General features: G+C 42.7%; 1 protein-coding gene across 2 annotated transcripts in view; it reads left to right on the top strand.

Moving 5' to 3' along the window:
• Positions 1 to 17,083, top strand: part of CREB5 (cAMP responsive element binding protein 5) — a 374,435-nt gene that overhangs the window by 77,894 nt on the left and 279,458 nt on the right. For both annotated transcript variants that reach the window (XM_053927053.1, XM_024562990.3), the window contains one exon: positions 7,948 to 8,069. In XM_053927053.1, coding sequence (XP_053783028.1) covers positions 7,948 to 8,069 — 122 coding nt within the window. The remainder of the gene's footprint in view (positions 1 to 7,947; positions 8,070 to 17,083) is intronic.

Raw genomic sequence — 17,083 nt, 5'->3', positions numbered from 1 at the left:
ATCCTGTCAGAAATCCCCACCCCCACTTATTTACAGTGTCTCCAGGTTCTGTACAGGAAATCAATGTGCAACTTTATTTATAGCTGAGCAAGCAAATAATATTCCGAATGAGAACTCTCTGTGCATGCTGTGTGTTGGCAGAATATGGTGGGAATATTGGCTTAGAAGATGATGAATTTTGCTTCATGGTGGGATTAGTAGGCATTTAAAGGCATGGACCCACGTGTCTTTTTCTTAGACTTCCCACCAGAGGTGTGGATTGGGTTTCACCTTTTAAGGAAAGGTGAAAGTTCAACACTCTTGAACTTATTCATTCATTCAACAAACACTTACTGAGTGCCTACAAGGACCCTATCGTGTGAGGTGCTGAGAATGCTGCAATGAACAAGACAGATGGGGTCCCTCTTCCATGGAACTTCCTATACTCTATGGGGAGTGGGGAGGGCGAAAAGTAATAGACACCCCCTCCCCAGATAAACAAGAAAGTATTCATTAGTGACATGGGCTGTGGTAAAGATCAACCATGACAGAACACAAGTAAGTGGCAAGCAGGCTGCCTAAGGGAGGTTGGGAAAGGCCTCTCTGCATAGGTGGCATTTCAGCCAAGACCTGGTGTTCAGCACTGTGGGCTCAGGTATCTTTTCTCCTCGACTTCTAAATAGGGGGAGACTGAAGTGGTAAAACCACAGAACCAGAAGCGATCTTGAGCTGACACGTGGAGGAGAGGTCAGAGGGACTAGCTCCCTCGTTCTGTCTTCCTTGTCCCTATCTGATACAGAGTGTCAGAGCGTCTAACAGAAATGACAGTAGAGTCCCTCAGAACCCAACTGTGCCCCTGGACTAGGTCGAGAATTAGAACCTCTCTCTGGTTCCAGGACGGAAATCTAATTCTTACCGTGGAGAAAGCTAGAATGTTTTTCACTGAAGTAGAGCATTTGTTTCCAAGATCCTAATCGTGACCAACCAGACGACGTCAGAACCAGAAGCGTTGCCCGTGGGGCTTTGTTACAAACCCTACTTCCTCATCCATGGGCCTTTTGAGGGGAAGCCAAAGGGAAGGTAATATACCTCACTCCAAATTCTTTTTGGAGTGAGTAGGGATATAAAAAACCCGATTGAATAAGTAAATATCACACACACACACACACACACACACACACACACACACGGCCCATATTTACCTCCTCTTCCATTGACAGTGAAAGTACACTGTGACTTCCCACTATGTAAATTAACCCAATCTTTATGGAACACAGGGCGGTTTGCACCAAAGGGCAGCATGATAATAACAATAGCTTCCATTTATTGCCGTATCTTATACCTGTAATTATGTCTCTTCCTTTACATGCATTATATCGTTTAATCCTGGACACTTTTTTCATATGAGGAACGATATCAAGAGGATGAGCAGTTTGTCTAAAGTCCCTACCTGTCTATAATTTTCTTACTGTCCACCTAGATTTGGTGAGCTCTACATACTCATGTTTTGGAGAACATGTTTTGGTCTTAAATTTATGTTTGAATATAAATCTATCAATTGCTTTTTCTTTTAGTATTGACTTATCTCTTTAATAGCAATCAAATGGAGAAAATAATCAAAAGTTTTAGAAGGAGATTATCCTAACACATTAGCATTTAGAGGAACAAAGACTGTGTTTTTTAAATCACATTATCTTGTCCATTGTGACAAGTGGCTATTGGCATTTATAGGAGCTTCTCCATCATGTTTCTAGCTGATCCAGCAAAACAGAACTTGAAATAATTCACCCGAGTACCTCAGAGGCCTTGATCTGCAGTCTTCTTTTATGTATGAAAAACTGGCTTCCAGTCTGTTCCATCTGGAAACGATCCCTTTTGACAAAGGGTGTCAAAGAACTCAGGCAATTAGTGACTGAGTGGAAACATTAAGCCTTAGCTTCCACTGTTCAGGGCAGGTTTTGATGAGACAAACACCTTGGATCCCTTAATTCACTAGGCCAGCAGAGACGTGACCTCACAGCGTTAATAACCCTTTTTACCAGCTCAGCTCTTCCAAACGAATTAAAATTGTGTCTCAATTGCTTTAGAACACTTGGGGTAGGCCATGGCTGGTAGTGAGTAGATGTGGCATATATACTTGGTTAATTTAAACTAAATCTCCGTCATCTGGAGCCATGTGTCCTACACGAGGCTCTTGTCAGAGCTTTTCCTAGCTGACTCATAGGCACTCTTGGGGCATCTAGTCCACCAGCTGCTCAGTTGACAATATGCGGATTCCAGCAGACAGCTCAGGGGGACGAGAGTGTGTCTCGTCTCTCACTGACCTGGAGCGCCCCAGCCACGGTCAGTGTTTAAGCATCCCACAGGTGTAGTTTAAAAACCAGAGTTGCCTTGGCCTGTCTCAGGGTAGCGCTGTGTCTTCGGACAGATGGGGAAAACAGAAATGTCAATGTCACTGAGCGGACCCTGTTGCGCCCACTGTGTACTTACACCCAATAAAAAGCACGTTTATTGCAAAGAAGCCTGTCTGAAATTCCGCGGAATTCTGTCATTTGTTACTGATTATTGCTTTCACAAAGGATTATGTATTTTCAAGTGTATGTAATGTAAACTCTCTTAATTAGGACTTTATTAACATTCAGATAGGAACTAAGTAAGAATATTTTAAATAAAGCATTGATGAGGGAATCATGGGATAAATATAACCATAAAAAGAATGTAAAAAAGTTATCTAAGAAAAAGGCCTTTTCTGAGAATGCTAATTCCAATTATTTTCTCTATTGATTTGAGTGCACTCTTGGGAATTCCATTAAGCCACATTTTGTTGGCTGAAATTGAGTCTTGCAAATAATAAAAAAGCATTGCCTTTAAAAAATACCCTATAATTAGAATGGTCACTAATTCAAACTGATGTTTTTTTATAACTGGTCTAAATTAGTGAGGCTTTTTATAGAATTACTAGCCACCATCAATTTAATATGAGATGATGTAAAATTACTTTACAGAGTCCTTTAGTAATAGCATAATTAAGAATATCAGACCAATAGGAAAGAAAATTTCACGTAGGAAGTTCACATTCTCCTCCTGTGGTGTATGATGGGAACTCTGCTTTTCTTTTCTTTTCTTTTTTTTAATTGATGACTTGTTGCTCTGCCTTCTTTTCCTCATTGAAGAAAACGAAACATGGGCAAACACATAACTCAAACACAGCTCTGAAACCGAATAAGCTAGTAACCTATTATTAAATTTGAGCAGACTAAACACTTTTTAAAAGAAGAATCAGGTTTCAGGCTTTAGCTTTGTGCTTGTCATTTAGACTTTGGAATAATCATACTTGCTGAGGCTGAAGCACTTGATGCTCCGCAGGCTAGGAACTGATTGGAAAATCTAGTGAGTGACTATTTTCTCTAACAGTTCTAACCATACACTTCTTGCCCTTCCCGGATGTCATGTGGTCCAGGACTTCCTATTTTATAACTGGTGGGTGAGTTCCTCAGTCGTAATGCTCAGTTTATGGCACTTTTCAGGGTAGATACCCAGGTAGGGTCTCTGCGTGACAAGTGTCCCTTACCTAACTATCTACAGTGGCAGCAATTCCATGAAAAGGTGCTTCTTTTTCCAAGAATCAGATTCACCTTCCAGGACAGGAATTAGATATTGAAATATGACAAACTTTACAAAGGATTTTTTTAATCCCTTCTGGTGCCAACCTTTACTGTATGAGGGGAAACAGATCCCCACGGACGGACGGGTGAGATTTCTCCCTTGCACTGGCCCCAGGCGTCTCCTAAGAGCAAGGTGTGCTTTTCTGGCAAACTTTCTGCAAGAAGGTAACAGGCAGGTGCTTACGCGGTGCCGATTCAGATTTATGAAGGTAATAACAACCAAACACTTTCCGCTCAGATCAAGTTCAGATTCAAAAGTTGTTAACTTTTAGTTTTGTTTGAGATTTTGTGCTATCCCCTTCTGTCCTTCACATGGTCCTCCCTGAAGCAGAGACATTAAAAGAAAAGTGAGCAAAAGTCCTTAAACAATTATCTCAGCTCTGAGTTCCCCCTGGAGCCAGTTCCTCTAAGTCCTTGGAGGGTGACCTACTGAGCAAACCTTAGGTATTATCCACCAATAAAGCACTGGTCTCTATTATTCAGGATATAGAAATTGCTGTTGCTGTAGCTAACCTGTGTATGCTCTCAGTTTTAAATAGGGTGTGGTTTACAAGAATTTTAATTTATGGTCATGGACATTACCCACTTACTTCAGGTCTAATTTCAGCTGGAACAGTTATTTGACAAGGCATTCATGTGGCTAAGAACCTCTGCCTCTTTTATTTTAGCTGCTGATAGATTTAGCTGTTCCCTTTTTGAAGATTTGCACATTTCCTGGCTTACTTGGAACTGGTACCATGTGGGATCAAAGACAACTGGAGACCCTGTCTTAATTCTAATAAATGTTAAAACAAAAGTTAAGCTCCATTGTCTGGTTCCTGTTGTAACTAGAAAGAATAGCTCATTCACAAGAAGAAAATGAATAAAAAATTAGGAACAGTGTGCCTTATCTATTCCAAATGTGGGTATAGGTATCTGTTTTGTTTTTCTCTCACTGTATCATACAGCCAATAAAGTCATATTTGCTTACAACTCTGGGGCCTTCATCTGGGTCTTCTGCTCTAGGGATGGGAGGAACCCAACTCTGTTTATAGCCCATGGCTCCCCTTGGGCCCTAGCTTTTGTTTCCCCGTGGTGACAGAGGGGCCCATGATGCCAGGTCGTGCCATTACTGTCTCTGTGCCACGCTTCTTCAACTCCTTTGCTGAGCTGTGTGGGTGGGTGCTGGTTTTGGGGAATAATGTTGCTTTAGGGGAGACATAGAACATCTGTCAACTTTGCTTAGGGATTGGCCCCCAGGTGCCAGCCTGCATTTGGTTTCATGGACCCTCTCGTGGACTTGTCTCAGCCTTCCGGAGCTGCATGGACCCTCTAAAATGACTGTTCTCTCTACCTGGAATCATAGCCCCCCGCTTGTAAATCTCCAACAATGAAACCATAGAGGAAGAAAAGGAAAGTTAAAACCTGGAAAACTAAATTCCAACTGATGACAAGTGGTCTAATATTTCAATTCTGTTGTGTGATATTTTTTTAGTTTTTTTTTTTTTTATCACAGATGTTTCTGTAAGATAGTAAGAGAGTCTGCGGGCTTATAATGCAGTTCTATTGTAGGAGAGATTAAACGATTCCCAAATATTCCAAAAGAATCAAGGATTGCCAGGATTACCAATTACTGACACAATTATGAGACTCAACTTCTAAATGGGGCCTGGGGCGAGTCTCGGTGTTCTCATAAGTAAAATGGGGAAACAGTGTTTACTTCATGTGGTTGGTGTGAAAATTAATGAGATGGCGCATGCAGAACACTTAGTACTACGCCTGTCATGGAATAAACACCCAATAAAATGATGAATATGTACACACGTGCAGGCACGCACACACATTCTTGTATTCCCCCTTCAGGGCTTGTCTGTTTACGCCTTCTGTTTGGAAAGTTTCTTCATCTGTATCTCTAGCCCTTACCTCTGGCCTAATTTCTAGTGTCTATCAGCTGTTATTTATATTCCCATTTCACTGTCCTTTAAGTGGTCCTATGTTTTTTTGACCTAATGACAGTCACTTTTTTTTAATTTTTTTAAAAATAATATTTTTTAAATTTTATTGAATTCATTGGGATGATGTTGGTTGATACAATTATAGAAGTTACAGGCATACAATTCTATAAGACATCATCTGTATATTATATTGTGTGTTTACTACCCTAAATCACTTTTGAAGTGAACCTATTAGGGTGGTGATTTCAGAATTCACAGAATCATGTAACTTTAGAGCTTTATTTGAAAGATGTGAAGTATGAGGTCTAGAAAATGTAGATAATTTCCCCCAAATAGCATGAATCCAAATCTAAATTTCCATGTTGTCAACGTCTTTTACAAATGCATCAGAACCCTTCAGGCTGGGAGGAGAGTCTGGGCAAAGCCCAGAATTCAGACTGAGAAGGGATTATGTCCGCAGGGAAGAGAGGACTTCATACTGGTAAGGTGGTTACACATTGTGTGACCTTGTGCCAGTCATTTAACTTATTTCTTCATTTCTAAAATCACATGTACCCTACTTATCTCATAGAATCTTGTGAGATCTAGATTCTAGATGATGTGGGTGAAATGTCTGTAAGCTTCAAAATTTTTCGTAAATACTAAATTTATCTTTTATAAGCACATAACACATAACTGTCATATGTATATATTGGATATATAGTGTATATGTGTGCAGCTTAATAAATTAATGTGCTAAGAAAACCGATTTTCAATGAAATCCTTTGCATATCTTTTATGGGTGATGCCCAGTGGATGATCGGCTGTGGTAGGCTCTGTGTGCTGCAAAGACAGCTCAGTATGTTGGAGATTAGGCTGAGCTCGGGGAAGAATGCAGATGGGGATTTCGCTGCCTTGGAATCCAAGTCAACCATTTGGTTACTTAACAGGTAGGAAAGGCCGTTGCCTGTAGGCAATCAGACGTTGCCTCAGCAGGTCTGATTAAACGGGACTATCAAGCTATTTTCAGCTTCATGGATATTAAGCTATTTCTTTGAATCTCAATGGATAATTTACTGGGATTAACTGCTTTCTGCATGACTTAGAAAAGTAACTACAATGCTAGTCTCTTGTCATATAGGAATGTATAAGAAGAGTGCAGGAATGGCAAATTTGTTTCGACTTGAGGGCTCTCTTCAGTTGACTGGTGGTGGTGTCTTAGCGAACCGTGAGGAGGTTGGAGACTGGGTGTGGGTCTGGCGGGATGAGCGCCCTGCACCCTGCAGCAGACTCCGCCTGGGCTCAGGTGGAAATAATACATATGTGCACAGCAGGAATAGCACCAAGGACCTCAGTTATGACCCTGCTGTTGCCACATCTACCTGAGAGACCTTGGACAAGACTCTTACTCACTCAGGACTTCAGTGTCCTTCATTTGCAAAAGAATTGGCACGGCCAGACTTCCCTCCATGCCCCTTTCTAGTTCTTTCATTTTCTGTTTCTGAGCTAGGGGCAGTTTACACAGTTTTATTCATGTCAACTCAAGTACACCTTTACTAAGGAGGATGACTGTCCTTAATGATTTCAAAGGTGTAATCCTACCCTAGTTGCCTTTTAGGGTCTTTTGAGATCTAGATTCTAGAGAATGTGTGCGGAAATATTTTGCAAACTGCATAAATATTAAGCCACAAGTAGTGGCTTTACATCCTCCAGTTTTTTGAGTAGTAAGCTTATGAATGGAATTCTATTTCTTTTAAAGAGTATTCTCAGAACATTTGTTTAGCTATAGCAAAGAAAACTAAAATTAATAATTATATTTTTAGCAGGTGGGGATTGAATGTAATATTTGACTTGGAATTTTTCATCATCTTCTATGACTCTCAAAATGAGAGATAAAAGTGGTAAATTTTCCTTCTCTGTTAAGGAAAAGGAATTTACATGCTTGTGTGTTTATTTTTGTTCGGTATAAAAAGTTACTAAATCTTTTTTCCTTCCAGCCACCTGAAATCAAGCTTAACATGAACTCAGCAGATTTTTTGGTCAATTTTAGCTAAATCCTTTTTTTTCCAGTTAGAAAGAAGTCATGCCAGAAGTTACAGTGTTATTCACAGCGTTATGGATCTCGAAAGTCTAGGTCGGGATCTCTTGTCCGGAGGGAGGTTTGGAAATCCCTCACCTAGGACAGCTGACTGCACACCGTGTTCCTCCTTTGGAATTTGTGGTTTTATTTTCTTTCCTATTCTCGTCTTACTTAAAGGGCTAGGAGATTATGGGTGGCCGGTTGGCATCGTAATTAAGGCAAGGGGAGGGGCGTTGTGAACTTAGCACATGCGTCCCACTGGCTTTTGAGGAAAAGGTCCCATGAATGATCACTCGGCCTCTGTTTTCAGATCAGACCCCGACCCCAACGAGATTCCTGAAGAACTGCGAGGAAGTGGGGCTCTTCAATGAGCTGGACTGCTCCCTGGAGCATGAGTTCAGGAAGGCGCAGGAGGAGGAGAGCAGCAAGCGGGTAGGTGTGCTTGGATGGACCGGCGCCTGATCGAACCCCTGGGACAAACTTCTGTGTGGGAAATGGATGGTACTGCAGGTTGATTGCTGATGTGGCCTGGTCCTGAGACAGTATTGTATCCATTGGCAAGTATCTCTCTAGTGTTAAAAAAAAAAAAAAGGATGAATCCCTGATTGTGATGGACTCCAAAACTAGAAAAATCATGGGAAAAACTGGTATCTGAAATAGGAAATTCAAGCAAAAAAAAAAAAAGAAGAAAAACATTTCCTGTTTCTTGAACCTGAGTCAGATAAACTCACAGACTTTTTCTATTCAAAACTAGTTGTTTTACTTTGCTAAACATGTAGTAGCGAGCCTTACATGGTGGTGAGTGTGGGAGACAAGAGTCAGGGAGAAAACAGGTGAAAAATTAGAGCAGCAGCAGAGGGGGTTTCTCTGACTTTTGGTCCAGGCTGTAACGGTCTGATTTCCGTGATCTGCCCAGAAGATCTCCCCCAGATTCAGATAGTTTGTAGTCATGTTACTGAGCATCTGTTTCTGTTGAGACAAATAGGTTCACCGTAAGTGCGGGTGGTTTGTTCTTACATGTATAGAAAATCCACTCTATGAATCCCTCCAGAATATGTTCAGTTTTATTGTGATGTTGTGCTGGCGTTTTCAAATCACTTTATAAGATTAAGGAAAGGAAATGAGGTCATAAGTAAGTGTGATAATGAAGCTTTCTAGTATTTTTTTCATTGTTTTTACAGAGCATTATTGCATGCTCAAAATGTACTAAAGAACAAATTAGATACATTCCATGAACAGAGTCTTAAAATGTGAAAGTTAGTTGACAGGAAGGACCAGCTAAGTTGTAATGGATTCTGCAATTCCAGCTGCTCCATCCGGAGAAGAAATTTTAAAAGGTTCTGATATTTCTGTAAGTGTTTCAAAACCTTTGAATCCTCCTCTATGGGAAATTTTAAATAATCTCCTCCCCCAGGTTTTTCATGTCCTGTTCTCACATCAAAATAGTCAAGGGCTTGCATTCAGTCTCTACTGCTTTAGAAAAATTATGAAAATAGGTGAAAGTTATAGTAAAAGGGATATAAAATCTCAACCAACTCATTTTATTTGCTTATAATTAATTTGTCACTTATACTATCAAGTATCAAGGATGTCCCTATCCCCACCACCTCAATGATAGGAAGGGCCTATTTTCTTTTTTTTAAGCAAATGCTTATTTAGTTCATTTTTGCCACACACTGTTCTGAGCACTTGAAAAAATAACTCAATAAAATAAAAGGCATACATTCTATATTTCATCCCAAAAGAAATAGATTTCTTAAAAAATAAAACCCATGAAAATCACAGGTGAGAAGAAGAGCCCCAAACTAGAAAGTTTAGTACATTTATCCTGGCTGGATAATGAATGTAGCTCTCCTGGTAGGCACGGCGTATGTAAAAAGACTAAGGGGATAAGTTCATTCATTCCTCAAGACGGTCGAGGTTGGCTCCTTAGATTAAACAGAACTATGTGATAGGGGTGTACGTAGTTCATACTGTCTTTCTTTCTGATAGAGTGGCTTTACCGGAAGCATATGCCTCTGATTTTCCTTCAGACATGTGCCATGGACAGCTTTAGGAAGCCCTGGTAGAGGTGTGGTGTCGATGGTCCCCATTACATAGTACTCACGATCTCCTCTATGAAGTCATGGGGAGTTTGTGAAATATTTTCTCCTTGTGGACCCGAGAGTCATGCAACTGGTTCTGTTTCTCTTTTCGCTTTGACTGCTCGGTTAACATGAAGCCAGGTTTACTGCATAATGTCGATAACTTTTTGGAACACTGTTATGAGAGTATTTTACTTCCCTCCAGACTAGACTTTCAGTTCTAGTTTACATTTCCTCTGGTCCTCGTTATTAATTTAAGAAACATGATCATGCTATACATTTTTTTGAGTTGCTTTTGATTCCTCGTGAGTTGAGAAAGAGTATAAATAGTTAAACTTTAAACATGAGGATAGTTAAGTAAGCAAAGTTGAAAACCAGGACTACCATAGTTGTAGGAAAAAAGAATTTTCTCTCTTTTCAATGTCGCCTATAGCTGCGTGATGATTTCTCGATGGGTGTGTGGCAGTGGTGATCCCGAGGCCAGCTTACCCCATGGTTTGGGGCAGACCTCTCAGCAGACCACTGCCCCACACCCCAGCTTCACCTGCACATACCCTGGAAGGCGCACAGCGTCCAGGCTGTGGAGGTATCCTCTTCCCCTGCCTCGTTCAAACCCGATGGGCCAAATCCAGCCTCGGTGTTACAGAGCAGGGCAGGGGGTGGTTCATGATAAATTATTACAGAAAGGATTCCCCCTTTCTGTCTCTGGAGGTTCCTTACCCCACGCCCACCTGCTAGGTTCGAAACACCCGCCGCCAGAGGAAAGACGTCTCTCAATGCCAGAGACTGGTGAAAAGGAAAGGAATTGTTTATTTAAAAGTTACACAGACTTAGAGTAATGGCTTAATGTCTTCGATAAGATACTAAAGTCCTTTAGAATACCCACAGATGCATAGTCCTTCCCTCTCCCTGTGCCCAGTCCGGGGTACCGTGTCTCAGGAAAAGAAGTAGAAGTCCGTGATTCAGGCTCCCGGCACCATCAGCTGTGTGGCTGCTGCAATCTCCAGTTAATCCAAAACCATGCGGCACCTTCTCATGGCCCACCAGCAAGAGTCCTTCCTCCCCTTTTCCTCCCGGCAAAGTCTCTCCTGCTGCCTAAGCTGCGTGGCAAAAAGAAGCACCCCAAAACCACATGGTCCTCTCCTATTCACTCCTTCAGAACCCTGTGGTCCTCTCCTTTCCTTCAGAACCGCACGGTCCTCTCTTTACTTCACCAAAGCTGCCTGATCCTGGCCCTCTTCCTTTCCCCTCAGAACCTCATGGTTCCCTCTATTTACTTCAGAACCGTGTGGCCCCCTATTTACTTCAGAACCGCGTGGTCTTCCCTACTTACTTCGGAGCTGCGTGGCTTACTCCTTTCTCCCCCAAAACCTTGTGGTCCTCCCCCTCTATGGCTGCCGCGCCTAGGTTTAAATCCCAGCGCCCATCTTCCTTTGCAGCCCCATTTCTGACTCCTCCTACAGTCAGCTACACCTGCCAGCATCCCCGTATTCTTCCAGCTTTACTGGGCTGCCATAGTAAGTCTGGGCAGGTGTGGCCCCATGGCATGGAGCCAATCATCTCCAAGCTCTCACGCAGGCCCTGTAACCAGGGTGAGTTGCTTCCCAGTCCCACCTTGGGTGAAAGTCACTCCCATTCCCCTGGCTCAAAGCATGGCCACAGCTATTTAACATATCCATGAAACCAGTTAAAGGTTATAGATATGTTAAATGACCGTGCCAGGGGTTAGCTGCAAAGCTCTTGCTACCCAAAACAGCTCTGAATGGCCCTGCTCCATGTGTCTCATCCCCCCTGGCTCAGGCCTGTCAGGGTGAGGACATCCTACACACATTTTTCTAATATTTCCTGGACACCCCGAGTCCTGGACCCCATTACAAATCCCTTCTTGGGGCCCTCCTCTTGGCTGCACCCTGCTTCATCGGGAGCCCGTGGCTCCACACGATGGCACCTTCTGAAGGCCCAGTGTATGATGACTCATCCAAACGGGCTGTGTCGGGGCTTATGCTCTAGCATTTCTTTGGAAGCCACAGGGTGGGCAAATGAGGAGGACACGCTCTCCAATCTGTTCATACAGTTTTACCCACCTCTCTCACCACATTTCTCCAGCTACCAACATCCTTGGTGCACCACCAACCCCAGGTCCCACTTCACTTATTTCTTCCCTGCTTAAAAAAAATAGGAATAAAGCTCTTTATTTGATGCATACCTTATTATTACCGAGTGCTATCTTCTCCTTCTTTCCTTTGGCTGCACATTCTGACAATTATTTCTCTTTATTTCTGTGTCCCTCTCTTCTGACTGCCTTTTCTTCTTGTCTTTTAATAAAAAACTTGCATTAGTTTCCTCAGCAAGTTTTGGTAAAGTGAAAGATGGATTAATATATCTGGAGAAGTTGTTTGAAAAAATTCTTTCTAGAACTTTCAAAGTACTTTGTACAAAAATATTGGAAAGGTGGGACTGGTCCTTCCCTAAATCTTTAAATTTCTAGCTTTAGTTTGGTCTAGAAAATTCTGTTAAAGAGTAAATAGAAAATTGATCCCTGCTTAGCCCATGTGGCTGTACATTGGGGGTAATTATGTTCTACAGACTGTCTCCAATCCCGACACCCTTTTCCAAAAGTATTCCAATGTGTGTATAGAGTGAGGACAGGCTAGAGGCAGGCCATTGCCTCTGGAAAAAGCCCCAACGCCTATATCCATATCCTAAATAGCAGGCACCACATTCCACAATTGCCTCAATTTTCCATGTCCGTGTGAGCTCAGAGCCTCGAAACTCTTTAATAAGAGATCATTCTCCGCCTTGGAAAAGCATCCACTACTAGCAGGCATGACAAATTGAAGCTGGCCTATGGCTTAGAAGTCAGGCTATTCTGTGTCCTAAAACAGATGAGAAATTTTGTTCATTATTTACATTCAAGAAATATTTTTGAGTGCCTACCACTTACCAGCCACTGTCCGAGGCATTGGTGAATAGACTTCTGGCTAAAACTGGTAAGAAAAGGAAGATAAAACAACCTTGCCTTCATGTAACTTATTTCTAGTGGGCAAGACAAACAAGAAGTGAGTAAAGACAATAAAATATATAAAATTTCAGAAGATAGTAACAGCTTTGGAGAAAAATATGACAGGGAAGGGGCACAGGCGTAGTCAGGGAGGGCGTGGCTGGCAAGGGCAGGCGGAGGAGAAGGCCTGGACCAGGTGCGTGCTGGGGAGAAGAGTGAGTGTTCCAGGTGGAGAGAGCAATAAGTGCAGAGCCCCGAGGCTAGAGGATGCTCAGTGGGTTGGAGGAATTGCAAAGAGGCCAGTTTGGCTGGAGGAGAATGTGTAATGATGCTAAAGAGTGGGTGTGGGAGGGCAGATCCAGGAAGGCCCGGAGGCTTTGGCTTTTACTCTGAGTGAGATAGGGAACTATTGAACAGTTTTGAGCAGAAGAGTGATAAGATCTGACCGGACTTACATAATGGAAACGTCACCTTGGCTTCTGTTGAAAGTTGGAAGTAAACCGTCGGAGGGCAGCAGCAGAGATAGGTCAGTTAGGATGGTATTGAAAGAGTCTAGTTGAAAGATGGCGGTGCCTGGGTCAAGATGGAGGTGGAGGGGGGTGTTAGATTCTGGCTACATTCTGAAGAGGGAGTAGTAGAAAGAATGGAATCAAGGACAAAACAGGTTTTTGGCTGAAGCAACTAGAAGAATGGAATTGCCTGTGGGAAGAGCAGGTAGGAGGGGGAAACAGAGGGGATTGTTTTTAGATGTGTTAAAAGGAGATACTGAATCAGCAGATGGATATCTAGGTTCTGTGATTCAGGAAGCAGCCAACCTGTCTGGCGATGTAAATTGGGAGTCACAGGCAGATCGATAGTGTTTAAACACGTGAGACTAGGAGAAATTACCTGGGCCAGGAGTGACTGGAGAGGAAATAGAGAAAAGGTCTGAGCATAGAACTTAGCAGAGCCCTTTGAATGTTCCAAGACGGTGTATTCAACTGTCCTCAGTGGCCAGCGATGACACAGAAGCTGATGAGGCATGAAGAATCAAGTCAAGCCTGGGAACCCTTGCAGTAATGCTGAATGGAGTCCAATAACTGGCATTTGGCATGCTGATTTTGTGTTCTGTGTCAGAGGAAACAAAGAAGATTTTTAAAGAAGAAAAAGAAAGAAAGAGGGGGATGAACTGATCTTTTACATTTGATTTTTTTTTTTTTAAAGATCGAATAGTGCACATCCAGGAAGCTGGAGAGAGCTGCACCATCTGATAGCAGTTGTGTGCAAGCATGTGTGTGTGTGTGCGCGCGCGCGCGTGTAAGAAAAGAAGGGGAGTTGAAAGGACTAGATATCAACTCCTTTGTCTTGCTGAGAGAAATATAACATTCCAGCCCATCGTGGTTAAGGACCCTGACGATGAAAAGTGCTGTTATAAGTGCTAAGTGTTGTTATGCTCCCCTAGGACCTAAATCTCACTCATTATGCTGATGCAGCAATAGCAAATTAGGACATTTCCATGCTCTAGAATTCCTACCCAAATGATGAAAAGTGCAGTCTATTCCCAGAGGGTGTTGACTATTTAACACATGGGAACAAGGGACAAGCTACAATCTTAAGATCTCAGATCCCAGCTCAACAGGAGTCACAGAACAGGGCATGGCCAGGTCAGCCTTAGCTCAGAGAAGTAGGCTGCTCAATCTGATTAAATTCTGTACCTGGAGATCGTGTTACCCGACACCGCCAGTTACTGCGGGAGAGGGTGTGCAGAGAGGGAGGTGCTTTGCTTTGCTTTACTTTTGTACACAGTCTTGCTCTGTCAGCCACTAGCTGGCCTGGCTGCTCTCTGGGGAAGGTATGAGTGGCGCTGGACGGAAAAGAAAAGACATGGAATTGAGCAAACTGCAACAGCTGCATGTTTCCGGTTATGTTATATTTTCTATGATATTTGTAAAATGATCCCTCTGTCCCCAAGAAGTCTGGAGCAAAAGAATGTTCTGAACTCTACACTTGGTTTTATCCAGATATTGAAAATATCACCATGTTTGCTTAAATCCTAGTAGATGAGACTGTTTTTGATATTTTTGGGTTGTTTTGTTGTGTTGTGTTTTTATCAGCACGACTGGAAAGAAAACACCCATCAGCAATATTGTAAGAGACAACCTATTTCTTCCCCCACCCCAATGAGTGGAAATTCTAACTCTTATAAGGATTCTTTTTTTCTTCCCGTTTTAGTACACGACAGCTTTTCTCCGCATAGGTTTACATTACCCCCTCAGCTGAGGTGGAATTTGATGCTGGAAGAGAAGTTGACCGGCTCTCTGCATTTGCATCCCACTCAGGCAGGGCCTAAACCAGGGAGTGAACTGGAAGCTATTTCATGGGTTTTAGGTCCCTGGGATTTGGGATTAACAACTATAGTCTTAACAGAGATTAGTAAGAGTTGGTATCCATTTCCATATATGTCAGTGAATTGATGTGATCTGCCACTATGCTTCAATTTTTAAATGGAGTGGGAAATAAAATAAACTCGTAGGTCATTTTTTTTTTTTGGTGGAAAGTCAGGGTTTCCTCAAAGTGAAAAACGCATCATCTATTGCCTTGCAAAGAGTGAGCCCTTCCATCAAGTGTGCTTGACACGGAGGACGAGGGAACAGCTTAGAGGGGACTGGGCGTGTGTTCATCTCCTGCCTGGGAGAATGTGTATATTTGCATAATTTGGACCTTAATGAATGAGTCCTCATGAGCTAGTTTTCACGCTGAAGAAACCATATCTTACGTCTTGAGGCCAAGGATTTAATTTCTAACACGAAGTCGTTTGGCAGTTCGGGCTGCGCCTTCAGCAGCGGCGGCGGCAGTAACTGCAGGTGAATGTCTCTCAGCCTGAGTGGCAGGTGTTACTGTTCTCTGAGTTCGGTATTCAGCAATTAAGTTTTTTGTCATAGGTTTTATTTACATTTGCTATCACATGACATTTATTCTGGCAAGGTGGAGGTCTCTTTGCCTGAGGTCTTTTTAAGAACTGATCACAAGGCTCTCAGAGGCTAAGGATTGAATTAGAAAGGGTTTGCATTCACTCCTGGCTGTGATGGGTGTTCTCACAAGAGGCACTGATGTTTTCCTTGAAGCTGTGAATGGTAAGAGACTGGGACAATTTTTCCTTTTTATGATATAACACGAAGATTGCTAGAGGAAAGTGGGCATTGATTTGGGGAACCTCTGTATTTGCGATGGAAATTAGGTAGAATAAAATTATTCCTTCCTTCCTTCCTTCCATCCTTTCATCCTCACCCAAGGACATGCTTATTGACTTTGGAGAAAGGAGAGAGAGAGAAAAAAAAAAGAGAAATATTGATGTGAGAGAGAAACTTTGGTGGGTTGCCTCTCATACATGCCCTGACCTAGGATGGGACTCTCATCCTAAGCATGTGCCCTGACCAGGAATCACACCTGCGCCCTTTCAGTTTACAGGATTGTGGGACAATGTCCCAGCTGAGCCACTCCTGCCAGGGCTAAAACAATGTGTTCTTGCGCCAGGGCTTCCTGTTCTCGTGTGACTGGGTACGGTAATGATCGGAGTACTTACCTACTCATGAAGCATATTCAGGCCCGCATATGATATTTTGAACATGTTAGTAATGATCCCTTGATTTTGGTCCCTTTACTAACAGGGAATAATTTGGGGTGGTTATGCCAGTACTATTTTCCCCATTTTAAATACAGAGGAATAAACTATCGAGAGAGACAAAAAAGAGAGCAGGTAGGCACTCACTAAGGAGAGCCTGTGGCAGGAGTGACATGTTCTGTTTTTTTTTTCTCTGCCCCTCTGTTCTGTCTCTGCCTCCTTGTCTTTTGGTTGTATCCATGTACAACCATGGGTGGTTTCTGTTTACACCTTCTCTTCAGAAAATCCGTACGTTCTCATAGCTTAACCATCAACCCCACCCTTTCTTCCACCCTGGAGAGCTGACATTTCCTTCAGCTCTACAGCTAGCCCTCATGTTGGATTTGAAGATCCATTTCTAACCTCCAGCTGTTTTGGACATTCCCATTTGAATAGAACACTGCTCTTTCTAACTGAGCTCGCCCAGAACTGTGCTGGGCTTCTCTGTCCAAACTCAGCGCCAAGTCTGACAACCCTGGTTCCCTCAGAGGCATCCCTGGAACCAGAGGTTCCCTGGTTCCACCCGCCCACCACAGGGTCAGCTTGGCCTCCCCTCCGTTGCCCCATTCACTAGGTCCAGTCAACTTTCCTGGGGAAGAGTCCCCATATCTTTTCTGTATTTTCCACTTCTATCACCTCATGTCTAGACCATTATCACCTCCTACCGAGTTATTGCTGCAAATTCTAGGAAAGATTTTTGGCCTCTAGCTTAACATTAAAG

The sequence above is a fragment of the Desmodus rotundus genome, chromosome 6, assembly GCF_022682495.2.
Source record: "Desmodus rotundus isolate HL8 chromosome 6, HLdesRot8A.1, whole genome shotgun sequence".
Taxonomy (NCBI): domain Eukaryota; kingdom Metazoa; phylum Chordata; class Mammalia; order Chiroptera; family Phyllostomidae; genus Desmodus; species Desmodus rotundus.
This window is presented reverse-complemented; position numbering and strand designations above follow the sequence as displayed.